This window comes from Cydia amplana, chromosome 12, assembly GCF_948474715.1.
Source record: "Cydia amplana chromosome 12, ilCydAmpl1.1, whole genome shotgun sequence".
Classification (NCBI taxonomy): domain Eukaryota; kingdom Metazoa; phylum Arthropoda; class Insecta; order Lepidoptera; family Tortricidae; genus Cydia; species Cydia amplana.
The window spans coordinates 10,802,793-10,826,570 of NC_086080.1; the positions used below are offsets into that span (position 1 = coordinate 10,802,793).

The following is a 23,778-nucleotide window of genomic DNA, read 5'->3' on the forward strand; positions in this document are numbered from 1 at the left end:
ACTAAGTAATTTATAATAAATATATATTAAATCGATAAATACATTCTGAAATACAAATAAATTTAACAACTTATATAGCTATCACAAAATATTTGACCAAATAAAAATTGCACCATTCTCGTCATTATAATTTTGTTACTTTCATTCACTTGAACGAATGGAAAATCATACAGGGGAATGTCGGTCGAACACAGTCATTTTATGTAAACAAGCTAATGTACGATGGTTTGACATGTAAACATCACATTAATATACAACTAACGTTCAGAGTTATTTATGGCTTCTTCTGGATGTTCGTGGCAGTTTTAGCCACAGACATATATCTAAATAGATCACCTACAAGTAACGAATATGCTCTAAAATCTCTAAATATACCATTTTATCTCTAATCATTCCCAAACCGTACTAAACAATTTAAACGCGCAAACGTCAGTTTACACCATCTTATTTTATATATCACTGTATGTCTATTACACAACAATGTATTACCCTTGTAACGTTACAAATGTCACCCATAAAATGGCATATAGTTGTTATAGAAATCGGTGTACATGCAATGTCTATTTAGGTATATGTCTGACATTAGTAAAGCGCACTGCTCGCATTAAAGTATCGCTCAATTTTATTACTTTTCTACCACACAGAACGTGAACACGCAGTGACGCAGACGTGTAAACATTACTGGTCTGTGCGGAAAGAAAAGAGTCGTGGAATGCATGGGGCCCAATACATTCCACGAGTCTTCTCTTTCCGAACAAACTCTACGAGTACGGTGACGTTGACAAACGATTTGGTGCAATCGGCTCTTTAAAGTAGCGTAGACAGGCGTTATCAAAGCGGCCCCTCGCCCACGGCCTCGCACTTAAGGGACCCTCGCGGGAGCCAACCCTTTTTATCACCTTACGATTATCACACGTTGAAACAAAAGGGCCTCCCAGATGCGCCTTGCACGGCTAAATCACCACTGCTTAATGCTCGCTGAATGCTCTTAGGCAACTAGTACCTAACCGTACATAGTTTGATATCCACAGAACGTTTCAGCGGGTTTTGAAGCTATTCAATTGTACCATGTTCTCTCGTAACAAAACACTCGTTTGGACGAACTAGTTTTCTAATGTAACACACGGTTATTATGCATGTTGAAGCAGACTAGTGCTATTGTTCGCCCGGTGGATATCCAGCTATGGCACAGAATAAGTAATTGTATTATCATACAGAACGGCCACGCACCGCCCCGCCCCGACTCGCATTACCTCGCCCCGCGACATGAATCTGCCCATAAACTGGCGGACTTCTGGCGTACTCTCAGTAAAGGGACTTACCCACACATACACAATGACGCGTGTACAGACGTGCCGCGCACACATATAAACGCAAATGATTTTTGATGTATGGCGTGTCATCCCTGTGGCTATCTATTGTCATTAGGACACCGTCACAAGCTTACCCTTATACTCCGTAATTGAGGACGGGGTGTGAAGAAAATCTTACACACAACCAACTTACAAGTATAAAACTTATTTTATAGCTTATGCTAAGTTCAAATTAACACGTGGCTAACTATCGCGCTTTAGATTCCCACAATAAAGCTTAATGCTTTCACTTTGCATTTCTAATAATTTAGTTGTCTGTGCCATCGTCAAAAAGTGACCTGTTAAATTGCCGCAGTTGATAAACGGTAAAAACAGATGATAGACAAGTTTAGTCAATACGTTATTATTGTTATTGTATGATCCCCACTGCATTTCTTACAGACTCCCCAATTAGTCCGTCCAAATCTGGCAAATGCGCCGGTAGTGCGCCATTCTCGACACACACTGCACCGGCTCTTCTTAATGTACTACAAAATGTAAGTAATTACTGACCCTTTCCCGAATGGGGTCGAGCGGCGCATTCGACAGATCTGGACGCACCTAAAAAAACTGTTATACCACTCTCGATAATGCTGCCGATTTTGCATAGAAACTCCATACAAAAAAGAGTAGGTTCTCAAGAATGGCACAACGCTATTAAAGACTAAAGCTTTGGTTTCCTCCGATAGCGGTGCCGTCATATAGCGACCGTCTCCATACAAATACTACGACATCCATATTTAGCCGTATTATTTAGTATGGAGACGGCCGCTATATGACGGCACCGCTATCCTAGGAAAACCGATCTTAACTATGACGATACTAGCACGTTTAGTATGTCGACTAACAACTAACATACAAAATTGTAAAAATCTATGTGTCGCTGGTCCGGGGTTGAGCAATTTTCTGCCTCTGTTCGGCGATCCACGCGTGGATTTTCTCTTTTAGTTCAACGTTAGATTTCACTTGATCCATGGATAGCGGCGATCGGTTGAAGGGATCCGACTGGTCACTTAGCAAGTGTCTGAAACATAATGGTGGCTAATTAGAGAGACATTATTTGCTGCTACTGCATTATGAGTGGTGGTGTGGAATCGCATTAGGGAGCAAGGTAAGCTTTACGTATAGTGGTAAAAAAGCGCAAAAAATAGGTTTTTTTTTGCGCAGACACGTAATAGAATATCATGCTGACTATGGATGAACGCCTCTATGGACAAATCACGCCATTTTTTTTAATGAATACGTACAAGGTACGGTTGGCACAGAGGATTTGCCGAATATTTATGTGGACAAGTGCTTAGTTTAGGTCGTATTTGGGCCATTTTATTTAAAGTTGTCCCCTACACTTTTTTTTTCAAATTTGGGATGTTTTATGTTATTTCTACTCAGAATTACGTTCTACCCATTCCGTGACCGCCATACAAAGTCTATGAAAAATGGTAACGGAATGGAAATAAAAACCTTGCGACACTTTTTTTCTCCTATTAGGATAGAAAGAGCTCGTGATTCTGAGTAGAAAAAAAACCGGCCAAGTGTGAGTCGGACTCGCGCATGGAGGGTTCCGCACCATCAACAAAAAATAGAGCAAAACAAGCAAAAAAACGGTCACCCATCCAAGTACTGACCCCGCCCGACGTTGCTTAACTTCGGTCAAAAATCACGTTTGTTGTATGGGAGCCCCCCTTAAATATTTATTTTATTTTTAGTATTTGTTGTTATAATGGCAACAGAGATACATCATCTGTGAAAATTTCAACTGTCTAGCTATCGCGGTTCATGAGATACAGCCTGGTGACAGACGGACGGACGGACAGCGCAGTCTTAGTAATAGGGTCCCGTTTTTACCCTTTGGGTACGGAACCCTAAAAAGTGTAGGTAGGGGACAACTTTAAGTAAAATGGCCCATTTACGCGAATTTTTGACCAATAATTTTAATTAAAAAAACCAGTCGGTACCTGGCGATGGTGGTGCGGTCTATGGTGGTGCGCGAGGACGGCAACGTGACGGGGTCGAGCATGAGCGTGCTCATGATCGGGTCGAGGAACTCCTCGGGCGCGTTGGCGAGGATTTCCTCGTCGCGTTGTCTCTGTTCAGCCAGGGTGGCTACGCGCTGGGCCACTTCTTGCAGAGATCCGATTAAGGAACCGCCGCCGATACGGACTGTAATGTAGAAAAGAAAAGTGTTAAAACCGCATCTAAATCGGTACAGCCAAACGCGAGATAATTGCGGACAAACCTACGGGTGAAACTGAAAACCTTTTTTTAAGGAGGTTAGTTTAAAGTGGTTTCAATTAAAGGGTAACTTTTATTTTGTAACAAGCAGAAACGTCTGCGAACGATGCTATTAAGCTTAGAATAAATTTAAAAGTGGAAAAATTACTGTCTTGGGTGAGGCTTGGGGTCCAGAGGCCGTGAGTTCAAGTCTCACCCAAGACAGTAATTTTTCCACTTTTAAATTTATTTTAAACTTAATAGCATCGTTCGCAGATATTTCTGCTTGTTAAAAAATAAAAGTTACCCTAACTTTTGTTCGACAGATCTCTTTGGGATAAAAGCCTTCAGGTTTACTGGCCACTCACCCAGCACGGCCTCGGCGAGCGTGAACAGCTGCGGCGAGTAGGAGCGGCCGTCGTCCGACACCGCGGCGCAGAACCGCTGGCTGCTGCCCAGCTCCACGTACATGCGGCAGATGTCCAGCACCGTTGTAGCGGGGTCGAACTCGAACTCTTTCAGGTTTACTGGCCACTCACCCAGCACGGCCTCGGCGAGCGTGAACAGCTGCGGCGAGTAGGAGCGGCCGTCGTCCGACACCGCGGCGCAGAACCGCTGGCTGCTGCCCAGCTCCACGTACATGCGGCAGATGTCCAGCACCGTTGTCGCGGGGTCGAACTCGAACTCTTTCAGGTTTACTGGCCACTCACCCAGCACGGCCTCGGCGAGCGTGAACAGCTGCGGCGAGTAGGAGCGGCCGTCGTCCGACACCGCGGCGCAGAACCGCTGGCTGCTGCCCAGCTCCACGTACATGCGGCAGATGTCCAGCACCGTTGTCGCGGGGTCGAACTCGAACTCTTTCAGGTTTACTGGCCACTCACCCAGCACGGCCTCGGCGAGCGTGAACAGCTGCGGCGAGTAGGAGCGGCCGTCGTCCGACACCGCGGCGCAGAACCGCTGGCTGCTGCCCAGCTCCACGTACATGCGGCAGATGTCCAGCACCGTTGTCGCGGGGTCGAACCCGAACTCTTTCAGGTTTACTGGCCACTCACCCAGCACGGCCTCGGCGAGCGTGAACAGCTGCGGCGAGTAGGAGCGGCCGTCGTCCGACACCGCGGCGCAGAACCGCTGGCTGCTGCCCAGCTCCACGTACATGCGGCAGATGTCCAGCACCGTTGTAGCGGGGTCGAACTCGAACTCTTTCAGGTTTACTGGCCACTCACCCAGCACGGCCTCGGCGAGCGTGAACAGCTGCGGCGAGTAGGAGCGGCCGTCGTCCGACACCGCGGCGCAGAACCGCTGGCTGCTGCCCAGCTCCACGTACATGCGGCAGATGTCCAGCACTGTCGTAGCGGGGTCGAACTCGAACTCTTTCAGGTTTACTGGCCACTCACCCAGCACGGCCTCGGCGAGCGTGAACAGCTGCGGCGAGTAGGAGCGGCCGTCGTCCGACACCGCGGCGCAGAACCGCTGGCTGCTGCCCAGCTCCACGTACATGCGGCAGATGTCCAGCACTGTCGTAGCGGGGTCGAACTCGAACTCTTTCAGGTTTACTGGCCACTCACCCAGCACGGCCTCGGCGAGCGTGAACAGCTGCGGCGAGTAGGAGCGGCCGTCGTCCGACACCGCGGCGCAGAACCGCTGGCTGCTGCCCAGCTCCACGTACATGCGGCAGATGTCCAGCACTGTCGTAGCGGGGTCGAACTCGAACTCTTTCAGGTTTACTGGCCACTCACCCAGCACGGCCTCGGCGAGCGTGAACAGCTGCGGCGAGTAGGAGCGGCCGTCGTCCGACACCGCGGCGCAGAACCGCTGGCTGCTGCCCAGCTCCACGTACATGCGGCAGATGTCCAGCACCGTTGTCGCGGGGTCGAACTCGAACTCTTTCATGTCTTTTACCTGGAAACAACAGTTTATTTGATGAAATTAAAAAACGACATATTGTAAAAAAAAATGCGGGACGGCCAGTAGAAACCGTCCAGATACGTCCAGATAGAGTCCGTGGGAATGATAAAACTTTCAAAAGATTTGATCTTGATGTATATGTCACCGTAAAATTGTAAACACTCGTCAGATTATAATCTCGCTAGTTACATTATAAACTGACGGTAGGGAGATTATAATCTAACCTAACCTAACCTACGTTAAATTATAAACTAACGGGTTCACAATCTTACGGTGACATATATATAGAAAGTCTCCACAAAGTGAGCAGGAAATAATTGAGTTTAGAAGCAATTCGTTCGACCAGCGTAGGGTGGCAGAATACATACAGAACGTGGGCACTGTGGACAGTGAGTCGCACAGGGGTACGAATATGTCTCGGCGAGAATGTTGAGCTAAAAGAATCAAATATAAATACAAATTCTTTATTCGTCGATCATGATATTGCATATGATGGTAAAAAAGAAAAATTGTTCCATTATGTCGTATCTCAATGTCTTTACAAAATCTTTTGCCTTTATAAGGAAGAGGGAATATATTTCCCACCTGATTCTTAACTTTATTTCAAAGTGCTAGGGTTAAAATTTTGCTTAATTTCTGACACCCTTATGCCTTATAAAGGGTCAATAGTTTTAATACATTCTAAGAAGTCATACGCACCTTTAAATTCTTCTTATTAGGCCCAACCAAATGTAACAGGAAATAGTTGAGCATAGATGCGATCCGCTCGACCAGCGTAGGGTGGCAGAACACATAGGGGGCGTGAGCGGTCAGCCGCACTAGGGTGCGGATGGTGTCGCGGCCGAGTATGTTGTCGAAGCGAGCCAACATGCCGATGTGGGAGAGGTTCCCGAAGTTCTAATCACTTCAGTACTTACAGATCGCTGATCAAAGCGGACGGAACGAAATGAACTAAAAGCATCTATCAATGTCTTTACAAAATATTAGTTTTAATACATTCTAAGAAGTCATACGCACCTTTAAATTCTTCTTATTAGGCCCAACCAAATGTAACAGGAAATAGTTGAGCATAGATGCGATCCGCTCGACCAGCGTGGGGTGGCAGAACACATAGGGGGCGTGAGCGGTCAGCCGCACTAGGGTGCGGATGGTGTCGCGGCCGAGTATGTTGTCGAAGCGAGCCAGCATGCCGATGTGGGAGAGGTTCCCGAAGTTCTAATCACTTCAGTACTTACAGATCGCTGATCAAAGCGGACGGAACGAAATGAACTAAAAGCATCTATCAATGTCTTTACAAAATATTAGTTTTAATACATTCTAAGAAGTCATACGCACCTTTAAATTCTTCTTATTAGGCCCAACCAAATGTAACAGGAAATAGTTGAGCATAGATGCGATCCGCTCGACCAGCGTGGGGTGGCAGAACACATAGGGGGCGTGAGCGGTCAGCCGCACTAGGGTGCGGATGGTGTCGCGGCCGAGTATGTTGTCGAAGCGAGCCAGCATGCCGATGTGGGAGAGGTTCCCGAAATTCTAATCACTTCAGTACTTACAGATCGCTGATCAAAGCGGACGGAACGAAATGAACTAAAAGCATCTATCAATGTCTTTACAAAATATTAGTTTTAATACATTCTAAGAAGTCATACGCACCTTTAAATTCTTCTTATTAGGCCCAACCAAATGTAACAGGAAATAGTTGAGCATAGATGCGATCCGCTCGACCAGCGTAGGGTGGCAGAACACATAGGGGGCGTGAGCGGTCAGCCGCACTAGGGTGCGGATGGTGTCGCGGCCGAGTATGTTGTCGAAGCGAGCCAACATGCCGATGTGGGAGAGGTTCCCGAAGTTCTAATCACTTCAGTACTTACAGATCGCTGATCAAAGCGGACGGAACGAAATGAACTAAAAGCATCTATCAATGTCTTTACAAAATATTAGTTTTAATACATTCTAAGAAGTCATACGCACCTTTAAATTCTTCTTATTAGGCCCAACCAAATGTAACAGGAAATAGTTGAGCATAGATGCGATCCGCTCGACCAGCGTGGGGTGGCAGAACACATAGGGGGCGTGAGCGGTCAGCCGCACTAGGGTGCGGATGGTGTCGCGGCCGAGTATGTTGTCGAAGCGAGCCAGCATGCCGATGTGGGAGAGGTTCCCGAAATTCTAATCACTTCAGTACTTACAGATCGCTGATCAAAGCGGACGGAACGAAATGAACTAAAAGCATCTATCAATGTCTTTACAAAATATTAGTTTTAATACATTCTAAGAAGTCATACGCACCTTTAAATTCTTCTTATTAGGCCCAACCAAATGTAACAGGAAATAGTTGAGCATAGATGCGATCCGCTCGACCAGCGTAGGGTGGCAGAACACATAGGGGGCGTGAGCGGTCAGCCGCACTAGGGTGCGGATGGTGTCGCGGCCGAGTATGTTGTCGAAGCGAGCCAACATGCCGATGTGGGAGAGGTTCCCGAAGTTCTAATCACTTCAGTACTTACAGATCGCTGATCAAAGCGGACGGAACGAAATGAACTAAAAGCATCTATCAATGTCTTTACAAAATATTAGTTTTAATACATTCTAAGAAGTCATACGCACCTTTAAATTCTTCTTATTAGGCCCAACCAAATGTAACAGGAAATAGTTGAGCATAGATGCGATCCGCTCGACCAGCGTGGGGTGGCAGAACACATAGGGGGCGTGAGCGGTCAGCCGCACTAGGGTGCGGATGGTGTCGCGGCCGAGTATGTTGTCGAAGCGAGCCAGCATGCCGATGTGGGAGAGGTTCCCGAAGTTCTAATCACTTCAGTACTTACAGATCGCTGATCAAAGCGGACGGAACGAAATGAACTAAAAGCATCTATCAATGTCTTTACAAAATATTAGTTTTAATACATTCTAAGAAGTCATACGCACCTTTAAATTCTTCTTATTAGGCCCAACCAAATGTAACAGGAAATAGTTGAGCATAGATGCGATCCGCTCGACCAGCGTGGGGTGGCAGAACACATAGGGGGCGTGAGCGGTCAGCCGCACTAGGGTGCGGATGGTGTCGCGGCCGAGTATGTTGTCGAAGCGAGCCAGCATGCCGATGTGGGAGAGGTTCCCGAAGTTCTAATCACTTCAGTACTTACAGATCGCTGATCAAAGCGGACGGAACGAAATGAACTAAAAGCATCTATCAATGTCTTTACAAAATATTAGTTTTAATACATTCTAAGAAGTCATACGCACCTTTAAATTCTTCTTATTAGGCCCAACCAAATGTAACAGGAAATAGTTGAGCATAGATGCGATCCGCTCGACCAGCGTGGGGTGGCAGAACACATAGGGGGCGTGAGCGGTCAGCCGCACTAGGGTGCGGATGGTGTCGCGGCCGAGTATGTTGTCGAAGCGAGCCAACATGCCGATGTGGGAGAGGTTCCCGAAGTTCTGCTCGCGCTCGTGCGGAGTTAGGTTAGCCCAGGCGCCTGATTCTCTGTAATAATTGTGTGTTAAACGGGTTAAGTAGTATAATACATTGTGTAATAGGAAGCTATAGATAGATTTGTTTTTAAAGTACATATGTGACGCTAGCGGTAGCGACACAGTAGGTATACTTGTTTACAAACTTTAGGTATAGCAGGAATCTGTTTCCTTAAAAAACCGGCCAAGTGCGAGTCGGACTCGCGTTCCAAGGGTTCCGTACATTAAGCCCGACTCACACTTGACTGCACATTTCTAATAGGTATTCCTGTCATCTATAGGTTAAGACAAAAAAACAGATAGACGCACGAGTGATCCTATAAGGGTTCCGATTTTTCCTTTTGAGGTACGGAACCCTAAAAATAGCCTCATAACATTTTTAACTTGATATAAACACTACTTTTGCAATACAAAAATTGGAGGAATATACAGGGTGGATATTGATACTGGATAGGAATGGAATCGATTGGCATACTAAAATAGCATGTGAAAAATAAATGTTTTAATTTTCATACAAATTGTATGGGAAAAGTTTTCCTCGATTTGTGGCTTTTCTAGCCGGAAAATTTTTTTTGGTTTGGTTTGGTTTTTTGGATCCTTAATAGGAATGGGATCGATTGGCATCAAAAAAAAAGTTTGTTAAAAACGACCTTTTTCTCGCACCCTGTATGATTTTTTCCAAAATCTGTAAAGGCCAATCATCATCAATTTGAAATCGAGGGAAGGTCTTCTAAGACCGTTTTCTCGTAGCAGCACCGGATCTGGTAGCTGCCCTCACTGACCCAAAAAGAAAATCCACCCTGTATATAATAGATCATCATCATCACAATTTTAAGAGCCTGGCTCTTGTCGGTGGAGTAATCGCCATTCCGTTCTTCTCTCTGCCACTGTTTTGAGCTCCTGATACGTCACTACGTTGATCTTCTCTTTGGCTTGGTCTAAAAACACACGTCGCGGCCTTCCTCTGCCTCTCTTTTTAGGGTTCCGTAGCCAAATGGCAAAAAACGGAACCCTTATAGATTCGTCATGTCTGTCTGTCTGTCTGTCTGTCCGTCTGTCTGTCCGTCCGTATGTCACAGCCTCTTTTCTCCGAAACTATAAGAACTATACTGTTGAAACTTGGTAAGTAGATGTATTCTGTGAACCGCATTAAGGTTTTCACACAAAAATAGAAAAAAAACAATAAATTTTTGGGGTTCCCATACTTCGAACTGAAACTCAAAATTTTTTTTTCATCAAACCCATACGTGTGGGGTATCTATGGATAGGTCTTCAAAAATGATATTGAGGTTTCTAATATCATTTTTTTCTAAACTGAATAGTTTGCGCGAGAGACACTTCTAAAGTGGTAAAATGTGTGTCCCCCCCCCCCCCCTGTAACTTCTAAAATAAGAGAATGATAAAACTAAAAAAAATATATGATGTACATTACCATGTAAACTGCCACCGAAAATTGGTTTGAACGAGATCTAGTAAGTAGTTTTTTTTTATACGTCATAAATCGCCTAAATACGGAACCCTTCATGGGCGAGTCCGACTCGCACTTGGCCGCTTTTTTCTATTCTTCCTTCAATTATAGTCTTAATGTAAGTATCGTGCCGTATCAGGTGCCCCAACATGCTTCCCCTTCTGTTCTCAATCGTTTTCAGCAATCTCTTTTCCCCTACCAAATCCAATACTTCCGTATTTGTTTTCCTCTCTTTCCAGCTTATACCTTCCATTCTTCTCCATGTCCACATTTCAAAAGCGTTCAATCTGTCCCTATCACGCTGGGTTAATGTCCACGTCTCGCTTCCGTATAACGCTATACTCCAGACGTAGGTCTTGATAAATCGCTTTCTTATATTTAATAGATATACATATTATAAATATATGTACATACTGTGCAGTTTGCATGGTCCGAATCTGCGCCATGTTACCGAGTGCCTCGTCCAGCAAGTAGATAGCGTCGTTAATGAGCAGGTTCACGAACCGCAGGAATATGGGCGGGTGGACCGCTTCCATGTTGGCTTCAGCCTCTTTGGCCAGTCGACTGTGAAACGATTCGCATATGTTTTATTATGATACAGTCAGCAGCAGAAGTTGCTAAGCGGGCCAGGTGTTCAAAATGATCTTGACGCGACTTTATTGTTAAGAGAATAAGAGCGTGACAAGGTAATTTTGAACACCTCGGCCGCTTAGCAACTTCTACTGCTGACTGTAAGTACATACATGTGGCTGATCTGTGTTTTCACATAAATATATAACACTACGTACTAAAATCAGAAATAAGTGCTCCCACGCAGAAAAACGTTCTCCATACCCGGCTACGCTTTTTTTGGTAATTACGAGCCTGGTATTTGAGGAATCCTTGTTTTGTAGCTGTGCATAAAACACTGTGACTTGTGCCTAAACGAGTTCAAGTACTATTATTGATTTCATTTAATGACATTCAACTTCATTCTAACTATAACATATGAATAAAAATCCTAAATTAATCTACAACATTAATAATGTCTTCGGTTATCATGAAATAAAACTAAAACTTTGTATTTTTTTACAGTGGGAAATATAAAAAAAAAACTCAGTCACCTGTTGACAACGAAAGCCGCAAAGCTTTCGAAACGGCGGGATGTATTTTAAATTCAGTAACATATTTTTATTTTTAATCTACAAGATTGTTTAACGAGCACTCTTCTCTACGAATTATCATATACTAGCGACCCGCCCCGGCTTCGCACGGGTTAACAAATTATACATAAACCTTTCTCTTGAATTACTCTATTAAAAAAAACCGCATCAAAATCCGTTGCGCAGTTTTAAAGATCTAAGTACCTATACATAGGGACAGACAGACAGCGGGAAGCGACTTTGTTTTATACTAATCTCTTCTTCCTCGCGTTGTCCCGGCATTTTGCCACGGCTCATGGGAGCCTGGGGTCCGCTTGGCAACTAATCCCAGTAATTGGCGTGGGCACTAGTTTTTACGAAAGCGACTGCCATCTGACCTTCCAACCCAGAGGGTAAACTAGGCCCGTATTGGGATTAGTCCGGTTTCCTCACGATGTTTTCCTTCACCGAAAAGCGACTGGTAAATATCAAATGATACTTCGTACATAAGTTCCGAAAAACTCATTGGTACGAGCCGGGGTTCGAACCCGCGACCTCCGGATTGCAAGTCGCACGCTCTTACCGCTACGCCACCAGCGCTTTACTTTGTTTTATACAAATATGTAGTGATATTTTCCACGGAACGTGTTTACTCACGTGAATACATGTCTATGTTCCTCCATGGTCCACAGGAAGTCCATCACAAGGTACATGGGGCGGCGGTAGTTGAACTTCTGCTCGAACGCGACGCTCTGGCCCGTCATCTCGATGCCCACGAACACGTCCAGTAGACAGGGCACCAACTGACATTGATTAAAAAAAAACATATTAAGGGCCAGTTGCACCAACCTTTGACAGATTGATCAATGTCAGCCGGCGCGCCCCGGCGCTTTACTATGAAACTTTCTATACATAAAAATATAGCGAACTCTTTAACGATACGAACAGTTTGGTGCAACCGACCCTTACTCTTTTAACGCCAGGACTATCATGTGCGGAGCGTGGTCGTGAACCTTGTCGGAATGCACGAAGGTTGATATTAGGTTGTAGCCGCGCGCATCAGTTGACGTCTTTGGCGGTTAAAGGGTTTGATCGACATCAACACATGTTGATGTTGATGTTGGATGTTGAAAGGGTTTGATCGCTTTTATAATTGAATATATATTAGACTCTCAGCGTTCACATGTTAAATGTAAAATTAGCACGTAAGGTTCAGCTATTAGTGCTGATTGTATGAAATAAATAAATAAAATTAAATGTCATCACAATGTCATCAATTTTTTTTGATGTTAGCTACCGTAATTTGACTGATAATTGGCGACCGGTCTGGCCTAGTGGGTAGTGACCCTGCCTGTGAAGCCGATGGTCCCGGGTTCGAATCCTGGTAAGGGCATTTATTTGTATGATGATACAGATATTTGTTCCTGAGTCATGGTTGTTTTCTATGTATATAAGTATTTATATATATTATATATATCGTTGTCTGAGTACCCACAACACAAGCCTTCTTGAGCTTACCGTGGGGCTTAGTCAATTTGTGTAAGAATGTCCCTATAATATTTATTTATTTATTTATTTATTTATTAATTCTAAGTACGATTAGATTTTGGAACTGCCTCGGTAGTTCAGTTGTTAGAGAAGCTGGCCGGAGTGGTGAGCTGGTGTCTCAAAGCCGCAAATTTATAAGGCAGGGGGAATAAATTTCCCATATGATTTTGAACTTTGTTTCAAAGTGACAGGGTTCAATTTTGCATGATTTCTGACACCCTTATGCCTTATTATGAGCATTCATTACCCACTGTAATGTTGACTTTTAACCGTAATAATTACCTAATTTGTTTTAACCATACTAATATTATTTACTGATTCTTCTTAATGTTACTATTATATACATATATATTTACATTTTTCTTTCTTGACGTGTAAAATGACTTTACAAATAAATGAGTATGAGTATAAAGGGTAAACATACATTTTCAGATTATTCCATCATCTCAAAGTTACCATGAACTAACCTGTAACCTGTGTGGGTGTTCCTTAAACAACTGCTCACGGTAGAAGGACGCGAGACTGTTTAATGGCTGCTGATCGTCGGGGTGGTTTGGCAACATCGCCTCCAGGCATTCTGCCAGACGGGCCCTGAAACACAATAAATAGGAGTCAAATTAAAAAAGCGGCCAAGTGCGAGTCGGACTCGCCCATGAAGGGTTCCGTATTTAGGCGATTTATGACGTATAAAAAAAAACTACTTACTAGATCTCGTTCAAACCAATTTTCGGTGGAAGTTTACATGGTAATGTACATCATATATTTTTTTTAGTATTATCATTCTCTTATTTTAGAAGTTACAGGGGGGGGGGACACACATTTTACCACTTTGGAAGTGTCTCTCGCGCAAACTATTCAGTTTAGAAAAAAATGATATTAGAAACCTTAATATCATTTTTGAAGACTTATCCATAGATACCCCACACGTATGGGTTTGATGAAAAAAAATTTTTTGAGTTTTTGAGGTTCGAAGTATGGGGAACCCCAAAAATTTATTGTTTTTTTTTCTATTTTTGTGTGAAAATCTTAATGCGGTTCACAGAATACATCTACTTACCAAGTTTCAACAGTATAGTTCTTATAGTTTCGGAGAAAAGTGGCTGTGACATACGGACGGACAGACAGACGGACAGACGGACAGATGGACAGACAGACAGACATGACGAATCTATAAGGGTTCCGTTTTTTGCCATTTGGCTACGGAACCCTAAAAAGCACTACTAGCCCTGAAGCTGAAACTCTGTACCGAAGGGTTACCCTACTACGTCGTTTACCTTCGCTTATACCGCTTTCGCAATATTGGCCAAACTCAGGCTACGCCATAGCCATTCATCATCATCATCATCCTGGCGTTAATCCCAGCTGTGCCGGGGCGCGGGGCGCGAGGACCTGGGGTCCGCCTTCCGACTCCTTCGTGTCCACTTTGCCCGATCTTCGGCGTCCCTGGTGGTGAGTCCGTTGGCACGCATGTCCTCCTTAACGACATCAAGCCATCGCTTCCTGGGCCGGCCTTTTCTTCCCGTACCGGGAGGAGGCGGCATGGCCAGGCATTTGTTTAGCCATAGCCATTATTTCCGGTTCACCACTATGTTCTCCAGCACAAATTCTGGGATGCACCTGTATATATTTAAACGATCCTTGTTACTTACCTCAGATGAGGGTTGTAGGTGCGCCCGGAGTCGCCCATGAACGTGAGCACGAGCGTGAGCGCGGGCTGTAATAACCCCGCTATATCCGCTTCCTCTGTGATGGCGCCCACTGTGCGCCGCGCCATTGTTATTAGCACCACTATGTTCTCCAGCACAAATTCTGGGATGCACCTGTAGATATTTACACGATCCTTGTTACTTACCTCAGATGAGGGTTGTAGGTGCGCCCGGAGTCGCCCATGAACGTGAGCACGAGCGTGAGCGCGGGCTGTAATAGCCCCGCTATGTCCGCTTCCTCTGTGATGGCGCCCACTGTGCGCCGCGCCATTGTTATTAGCACCACTATGTTCTCCAGCACAAATTCTGGGATGCACCTGTAGATATTTCGAAATTAATACAGTGAAACCTGGATAATTGTAATCTCAAGGGACCGGCATTTTTCTGTCAATTAACCAGGTTTTTCAATTAAGCAGGTCGTGCCAATTAACGAGGTTCAAAAAATCGTTGTGTCAATTATAGAGGTTCTCATTAATAGAGGTTGCGTTCTGACAAATTTCTTTTATGGAGGTGCAAATAACAATTGAAAGAAGATTTACAAGCTTACATTCTGGGTTTCTGGTCTATATATTATGCAACTTGCACTTTTACACTACATTAATGAGTACTTTATTTTCTTATAGTCACTTGGGTTTTAAAAAAATCCCTTGAATAGGGATGATGACTGATGTCGAATTTTATAACAAAATCTAGTAAAATAGATAGCAAACGAGCAATTTATCACAATAATGTGGATATTAAAATAAAATATTGAAAAATTACAAAATTACAGGACCTGAAAGTTTCAAAATTTAAGTTTTTTTTAACTTCCAAAAACGATAAAAGTAAGGGTACCATTCGATTCCTTACATCTCATACAAAAAAATATTGTATAGCAACTATATACATAAACGCAATATTTCACCGACAAAAACGCAATTTTCTTGTTTTGTCCATACTAAAAGAAGGGCGATGACGTCACGGCCTCTGGCCGTTTTGTATAGGGCGTTTCGCGAGTGAAGTGCGACTGTCGGACTTTGACTACAATTTCTGACTTTTGTGTTACTTTAATGCAATGGGTCCCATATAGACATTTGATCCTAAAAACAAACCCGATCGATTGATACCATAAAAAAAATTAGTCATGTAGCCTATTGTAGAAGGCAGTTTAATTGAAATTTTGGAACCTCTATAATTGCAATTTAGATTTAATTGCTTTTCGGAATTTTGCCTCTGTAATTGACCACATTGCAACTAAGACCTCTATAATTGACACTGTGCTAAAAATATCCGTTATTTTAGCTCTTCTCATTACCTCTATTATTGAAACAAGTCTTACTTATTACCTCTGTAATTGAAAGAATGTAGACTTGTAGAGAGCAGAAACAATATTTTAATAGCAATGATAATTTTATTTTAAATCTTCATCCGGAAGTCAATTTATTTATTGGCTATCTATCACAGAGTGTAGTAGGTGAAATAGTTTTGATTAAATCAAAAACATAGTATGCTTTTTACATTCCAATTATAGAGGCCTTTTGTCAAGGGACCGGGACCTGACCTTTGGTTGCAATTATTGAGGTTTTGCATTTATCCAGGTGTCAATTAACCAGGTTTCACTGTATAGGGTTTATATTTCCTTTGTAGAGGGAGCATGCAGGAAGATAAACTGTAGGAGATAGCGTGATGTGTGATTGTTAACTTGTTAAGTGTAATTTTCTGAATTAGGCGTTAACTTCCTGAGACTACATTATAATGTACATATTCGTGCAATCTAATTTGAACCTTTCATGAACCAAGTAAAGTAGCATTTCTTTTGTTTTATTACTTTTTAAAACAAACTAAATTCGTTCTAATTTACTTAAAGAATAAGGTTCAAATTAAATTTTTTAATCTTTATATGGTGGGTCTTACGAGGGTAAGATGGCAAAGCCTACAACGTTCAAGGGAGCGTGCGAGAGTTTTATGAGGCAGGACCCATTTATTGGAGTGAAATGTCAATCAATGGTATATATTGTTAGTTATAGTTTTGTAAGAGAATGACGGGCATCAAAAAGTGAGTTGTACGGTAAGTGACCCAACTTTAGCACCGAAGTCGCAATACTAGCTGTATACTTATGTCAGCGCACCGAGTGTACAGTCGCCATCGGATATATCGGAGCGGCCAAGGTGTTCACAAAATCTGAACACGCACTCTAACGCTTTGATAATAGAGGCGTGTTCAGATATTTGTGGGCACCTTGGCCGCTCCGATATATCTGATGGTGACGTTTGCTGTTTGGTACATACCGTAAGGTATCAGGCGGCGGTGTTCGGATAGGCATCTCCACAGGTACAATAGTTGTAGGCGCGTAGTTTGCCTGTGGCGTGGCGGGATCGGGCCGGATGGCTACTTGCACCAGCCAAGTGCAAGTGGTCGCTTGCAGTCGGTTTAGATTGCTCAGCATTTCACTCTCCAGTAGCGCGCAACGAAGGCTCACGAATCTAAATAAAAAAAAGTTAAAAGTAATTTAAAATGAAATTGATCAAAATTAAATGGAAATGATCAAAATTAAATGGAAATGCACACGTTCAGTCTAGGATAACCGACTACCATTAGGGTAGAAAAAAAGAGAAGGCAAGGCGATGTCGTACAAAGGCAATCTTAATTCGTGTCGTTTTTAGGGTTCCGTACCCAAAGGGTAAAAACGGGACCCTATTACTAAGACTCCGCTGTCCGTCCGTCCGTCCGTCCGTCCGTCCATCTGTCACCAGGCTGTATCTCACGAACCGTGATAGCTAGACAGTTGAAATTTTCACAGATGATGTATTTCTGTTGCCGCTATAACAACAAATACTAAAAACAGAATAAAATAAAGATTTAAGTGGGGCTCCCATACAACAAACGTGATTTTTAACCGAAGTTAAGCAACGTCGGGCGGGGTCAGTACTTGGATGGGTGACCGTTTTTTTGCTTGTTTTGCTCTATTTTTTTGTTGATGGTGCGGAACCCTCCGTGCGCGAGTCCGACTCGCACTTGGCCGGTTTTTTTTATTTCTTATCTCCACTCATATGGAATTGCATAATTTTTACACTTGTAACAAATGACTGGAGGGTACAGTCACCGCCAAAAATAAGTTAATCTTCGAACGCCGGAAAAACATAGGCTCTTATGGCCCTACAAATAAGATAGTGTCAGATATTTTTGCGGTCTTCGTCGTGTAACATATTATTGCAGGCTGTACTTGGTCATGAGATGGTGTGTCCTCTGCCGCATGGGCTCGAGCAGGTGGTGCGCGCCGCCCACGTCGGCCAGCGCTCGCTGCGCGCGCCCCAGATCCTGCCCGCAGCGGTACAGCTTCTCTGCGCACACTCGGACTCCTGAAAACAAAATAAATAAATAAAATAAATAAATAAATAAATATTGGAGGACGTCTTACACAGAACAACCTAGCCCCAAACTAAGCAAAGCTTGTACTATGGGTACTAGGCGACGATATACATACTTATATAGATAAATACATACTTATATACATAGAAAACATCCATGACTCCGGAACAAATATTAGTGTTTATCACACAAATAAATGCCCTTACCTTTACCACTACCCACTAGGCCAGACCGGTCGTCAATATTATACCTTAGTCTTTATCACAGAATTAATAATAGTACTAGGTACAGAAGATTCACTAACAAAACGCGTCTATTATGACAGATATGACCGCTAGGTGGCGCAAGCGAGCAGGCGTCCGTTCCGATGCGGTGCGCGGTACCTACTATGGCTAGACACCAAAATTGGAGTGGGCCGCGTGTACTTGTAGGTACTTGTAGCGACGCGACGAAATCGCAGAGTGAGCCACGCCTCACGGTTTCATACGCGTAGTATTCGCAAGAAACTTTCAATATAATTTTCAGCTTTCTTGGGACTGATTTCAAAAAATCAAATTTCTTAGTAGCTTTACATAATATGAAGCATTTCAGTTTTAAATTTCAAGCTTCTAGCTTCAACAGTTTATGCTTTGTATAGTCGGTGAGTATATATGTATACAACTATACACATAACGGAACTGTTTTAAATAAGGCTTGGTGTTCGACTTTCTCAGCGTAAAATTAAGACACCTCTTGATCTCTATATGCAGCTTTCAAGAAAAATTGCGCCATTTACAACAAATATGAGGCAACCGGGAGAGAAAGAGAGAGAGAACGAAGATAAATAGAGTTTATATAAATTAATATTCATGGCTCAAATGATCCCGTTGGGATATTTTAGGAAAATAAATTTTCCTTAACTTACCCAAATCAATACATTTCTGCGTCATAAAAAAGCACTCAGTAACAAAATTGTAGGTTTCAGCTGTGGGCCTCTTCAACGACTGGTTGTTTTCGTCTTCCCTAGATGGCAGCAGACTCGTCTCGCTGTGTAGGCAATCTAGATGTACTGATTTGGCTTCACATTCTTCAGGCTGGGGAATAGGACAAGAAAAAATGTTAATAAAGTATAGTCAGCAACAGAAATAAGTAAGTAGTCAAAGAATTCAAAATGATTTGAACTAAATTTTGTCATTAAGAGGTTAAGAGTAGGTTTTTATCATTTTACACTACTGTACACTGTAGCGTACTGTACTAGATCTGTCAACTTCATTGCTCATGGAAAACTCTGAAAAACTTTCTATGGAAATTTCTATACAAAGTAGGTAATTTGTTTTACATGCTCTTGACTCTCTTGAGTGCATGTTAAAATATTCTTACAACTTGCAGCAGTTGACAATGAAGATCTTAAAGCATAATAACGATGTTCTAAACTATTCTAAAGTTTCTAAACACTACTATGGATCCATAACTTCTACTACGTTTGAATAGGGATGATGACACATGTTGAATTTTATAACAAAATCTAGTAAAATAGATAGCAAACGAGCAATTTATCACAATAATGTGGATATTAAAATAAAATATTGAAAAATTACAAAAATACAGCACCTGAAAATTTCAAAATTTAAGTTTGATTTTAACTTCCAAAAACGATAAAAGTAAGGGTACCATTCGATTCCTTACATTTTATGCAATAAAATATTGTATAGCAACTATATACATAAACGCAATATTTCACCGACAAAAACGCAATTTTCTTGTTTTGTCCATACTACAAGATGGGCGATGACGTCACGGCCCTTGGCCGTTTTGTATAGGGCGTTTCGCGAGTGAAGTGCGACTGTCGGCTGTCGGCCTTTGACTACAATTTCTGACTTTTGTGTTACTTTAATGCAATGGGTCCCATATAGACATTTGATCCTAGAAACAAACCCGATCGATTGATACCATAAAAAAAATTAGTCATGTAGCCTATTACCTACATACAGCTTTTGTTCGCGTGCGTGATGCCGTCACATTATTTTTGACATTGCTGCTGAATAGTCTAAATTTGTTATCAGCGCTTATTCTCTAGAGTCTCTAGACAATATATATCTTCATATGATCTCCTCATAGATTTCTTTTACGCCCAGAACTAACGAGGTACTGTTTCCTATAAACTTGGCTTCCTGTCTTGTAAGTATGAAAGGTTGCAAAACTTAGATAGCACTCAGGAATTTCTGAGATGAGAAATGCCACAACTCACAGGTACAGCACCATAAGTGGGGTCAATTTTGAGTGATTTGGGGTCATCAGCAGTGGTGCAGAATGGCTGGCACAGCTGGAGAAGTACTGCTCCGAGGTTCAACATGAAGCCATCCGAGACACAGCTCAGTGTTGCTGCACTCACTTCACCAGCCTGAAAAACCATTAGAAAAAGTATTTACAAAAACTATTTGGAAATTTCCGACGTAAATCTGTCCCCTAAACAGTGCACCTCCCTCTAAGTTGTATTTTTGTTTTGAATGGCATTTGCTAGTTTTTTATTCCTTGGTTGGTTCTGGGCAGGGACGAATACGGTATATCTTTCATACAATTAAACCAGTATTCAATTTCGGTATCACGGTTGTTTATGTACATTCTAGCACTTAATTTAGCTAATGTTATCAATCAGTATGCTAACTTAAATACTATTCTATAATATCAAAGAAATATTGTAAATGCTATGCTGATGCTGATGAGATATCGTCGCTATACTTACTCAACCTCATATCTGCATTTCTGCAACAATCATTTGATGGAAATGTCGCTTTTCTTTCATTCGGAATACGGGTGCTTTTGTCATCAAATGAATGTTGCAGATACGAGGTTGAGTAAGTATAGCGGCAATATTTTGATTTTTAGTCATACCAGTAAAGGTCCCTGGTTCTGGGTTAGACACAATTTTCTAATTGAACTAAAAGACTAATCCATATGTATTTCAATATAAAAATAAAATTAATATCACAAAATTTACCTGAACATTCCACAGCTTGCCTTTAGCAACATTCATCTTTAAACAGTTTCCAATCCATGACAATAAGCGGTTCCTCATCTGCGGACCCCCCTTGAGCAGCGTCAGGAATATCTTGTGCAGATTGTTAGTGAGATGTGAAGACGCATTCCAAATAGATGTCTCCATCAATGATATTGCAGACTGTAACATAGACACAATATTGCTTTTTCATTCAAATAAGTCACTTAAAAGTGGAATATATGCTATTTATTCGTTTTTAACAACATTGCAACTATTACAAGTGTTGTTGTTGTTGCCTATAAGTATCTTTGATTGATTACCATTTATCTAAATGAAATAGGTACTTTTGAAAATATAAGTGAATTCTACACTAATCAATAAACAATTAATGTCCATAATTAGATTTTTGGCATTAGAATATGTTGTCAATTACAATTTCCTGCATTTGAGATTCCTAAACTGTTTGTCTAGCATAGAAGTGCCGCTACAGTATCTTGACCACGAAATAGAGTACCCATACCTCTCTAATTGGGTAATAAAGTACCCATACCTCTGAAATCAAAAGATGGGTAGTCTATCTTACATGAGTGTACTGTCGCAGCACTCCTGAGGCAAATAAAACTAAATAAAAGCCTTTAAATCAACAGGTTCCAAGTTAATACCTGATCCATTGGGTTATCAAAGAACTGATGGAAGGAGGATGATGTTCGTGGTAGAACTGATAGGCTCAGAAGTGCCCCTATTACCGAGTCTTGGTAAAACCTTCCATTAGTTTTATTTTTTGGTTCACATGTTTCCATTAAAATTTGTGACAGGTTTGGATGACCTGCAATAAACAAAAAGAATGATTACAAGTATATTAGTATGCATTGATAGGGCATGACATATTAAAAACACAAACACTTACTGGCAAAAATATTTATAGATGGCAGGATGTAGATAGGAAGGTTGATTATATTGGACTTGTTTACTTCAGCATGTAGCATTTGTAGAACTGGCACCATTGTGTCTCGCAACTGTTCCTGAACCCCATGTTCACCTACGGTCATGATATTACAGATTAATTTGGTTATATCGGATATATAGTTGGTTTGGTTATATCGGGTATATACTGTGTATGTTCAAGCAAATAAATAAATTGAATTGAATTTATATTCACTTATGTCAATAGGTATTAGGTACTGCACTAATAATCATAATGGTTCAGTCCAAACATTAAAAATAATAAACACTATTCAACTGATGTTCTACAAACTTACCATCAAAAACAAAGGCCTTTACAATGTCAATAAAGAATGCATGACTTTGAGGATCAACATGTTTCAATAACTCTACAAGTTGCGTAGTGAAGTCTTGTCCCTCAAACAGGGCTGGTTGCTTAAGAGCTGTTACAGCATTTCTGAAAATTAGCTCACGCATCTTTTGCACCCCATTTTTCACAACATTAGAACTATGGTTCTCATAACACTGAAGGGTCTGAATAGAGCTAAACAAATACGAAAACACCTGCTTCTGAACCACATGTTCTTGAAATACTTTATTATTTTTGGGTATAACACACAGTTCAATGTCAGGCAAAAGTAGTCTTTCAAATAGTGCCTGTTCCAATGCCTCCAAATCTATGTGAATGCGAGGTTTCATCGCTTCAGCTAGTTCTTCTAAGAATATCAATTGTCTGTTGTTTTGAGGTCCCTTTAGTGCATTTGAGTTTATCGTGAAGTGAAAAACATTTTCAACAATGTTGTTAATTATTTCAGCATCCTCATCCTCTTGTGATTTCTTGGGGTTCTCTTGTAGAGATGCGTCAGAGTTCACATAATTTGTATTATTACTTGTTGCCTTCGTCTCTGAGACTCCCAGCAAACCAGCAAATGGGTTATTTGGCTCGGACATTATTAAAATCTTGCAGACAAAAAAATGTAAGTAATAAATCGTGAATCAAAATGTACACTAATCTTATTTCATTTCAGATAGACTAATATTATGACCGTCGAGCACAATTGCTAGCATGTATACTTTTCTTAATATACTGATAAAATGATTAATCAAAATTTGCATTTGAAACTATGACAAAAATTCACTATCACACAAATTGATAAATATGACATTTCATTGTTCTGTTTTGAAATTGTCAAAATATTAACTAAAAGATCAGAAGCGTACGGGTACATTATTTTTAATTTTATACGAATTTTATTTTATATTTAAATACTTGTAAATAATGTTAGGTAACTTAAATAAATTAATATTAAAATATGACTAAAAAAATAATAATCATATATACTGGGTCAACCAAATCTTGTCAGTAAATAGGAACAAAAAAAACTATACTCATCCTTTTCTTTTGGGTGCTGGTACTAGTGTAAGACAAAGATAGTATGATTCTCTCTGTCTATGTTTGAAATCAAACAGACCTTTGACAAACTATTTTTTTTATAATAACATATTATTGCTAAAAATTTCTGGAACAAGGTAATGTCAACACTTCGTTTTACGTTTTTACTGGCAACAGTCGACAAATATAGTAAAGTTTGATTCCTTTAAAATAGTATTGTTTGAATGTCAGACATTATATGATAAATAGTAATGATTATATTATTTTTGTTTAAAAAACAACAATATATCTACTAAAAACGTAAGTTTAATCAAAATATGGACTTATTAGGA

The 23,778-nt window shown here is 41.5% G+C and overlaps 1 protein-coding gene across 1 annotated transcript; it reads right to left on the reverse strand.

Moving 5' to 3' along the window:
• Nucleotides 1-2,166: 2,166 nt before the first annotated feature.
• Nucleotides 2,167-23,206, reverse strand: LOC134652942 (ubiquitin conjugation factor E4 A). The gene is made up of 16 exons (XM_063508178.1): nt 22,371-23,206; nt 22,019-22,150; nt 21,774-21,937; nt 21,112-21,291; nt 20,362-20,514; nt 19,039-19,207; nt 17,989-18,124; nt 17,054-17,248; nt 14,932-15,102; nt 13,547-13,670; nt 12,189-12,334; nt 10,825-10,974; nt 8,712-8,955; nt 5,300-5,462; nt 3,308-3,512; nt 2,167-2,376 (listed from the first exon to the last, which is right to left on the reverse strand). The coding sequence occupies exons 1-16, from the start codon at nt 23,002-23,004 to the stop codon at nt 2,226-2,228; spliced, it is 3,117 nt and encodes a 1,038-aa protein (XP_063364248.1). The 5' UTR covers nt 23,005-23,206; the 3' UTR covers nt 2,167-2,225.
• Nucleotides 23,207-23,778: the final 572 nt, after the last annotated feature.

Bases quoted from the DNA above. Each gene is read 5' to 3' on its own strand.
- LOC134652942 (XM_063508178.1), bottom strand. From the start codon at position 23,004: ATGTCCGAGCCAAATAACCCATTTGCTGGTTTGCTGGGAGTCTCAGAG. The intron at 18,125-19,038 runs GTAAGTTAAGGA...TTTTGTTTTCAG, and splicing joins GCAGAAATGTATTGATTTGG to GAGTCCGAGTGTGCGCAGAG. The intron at 2,377-3,307 runs GTACCGACTGGT...ATTATGTTTCAG, and splicing joins GACCGCACCACCATCGCCAG to ACACTTGCTAAGTGACCAGT.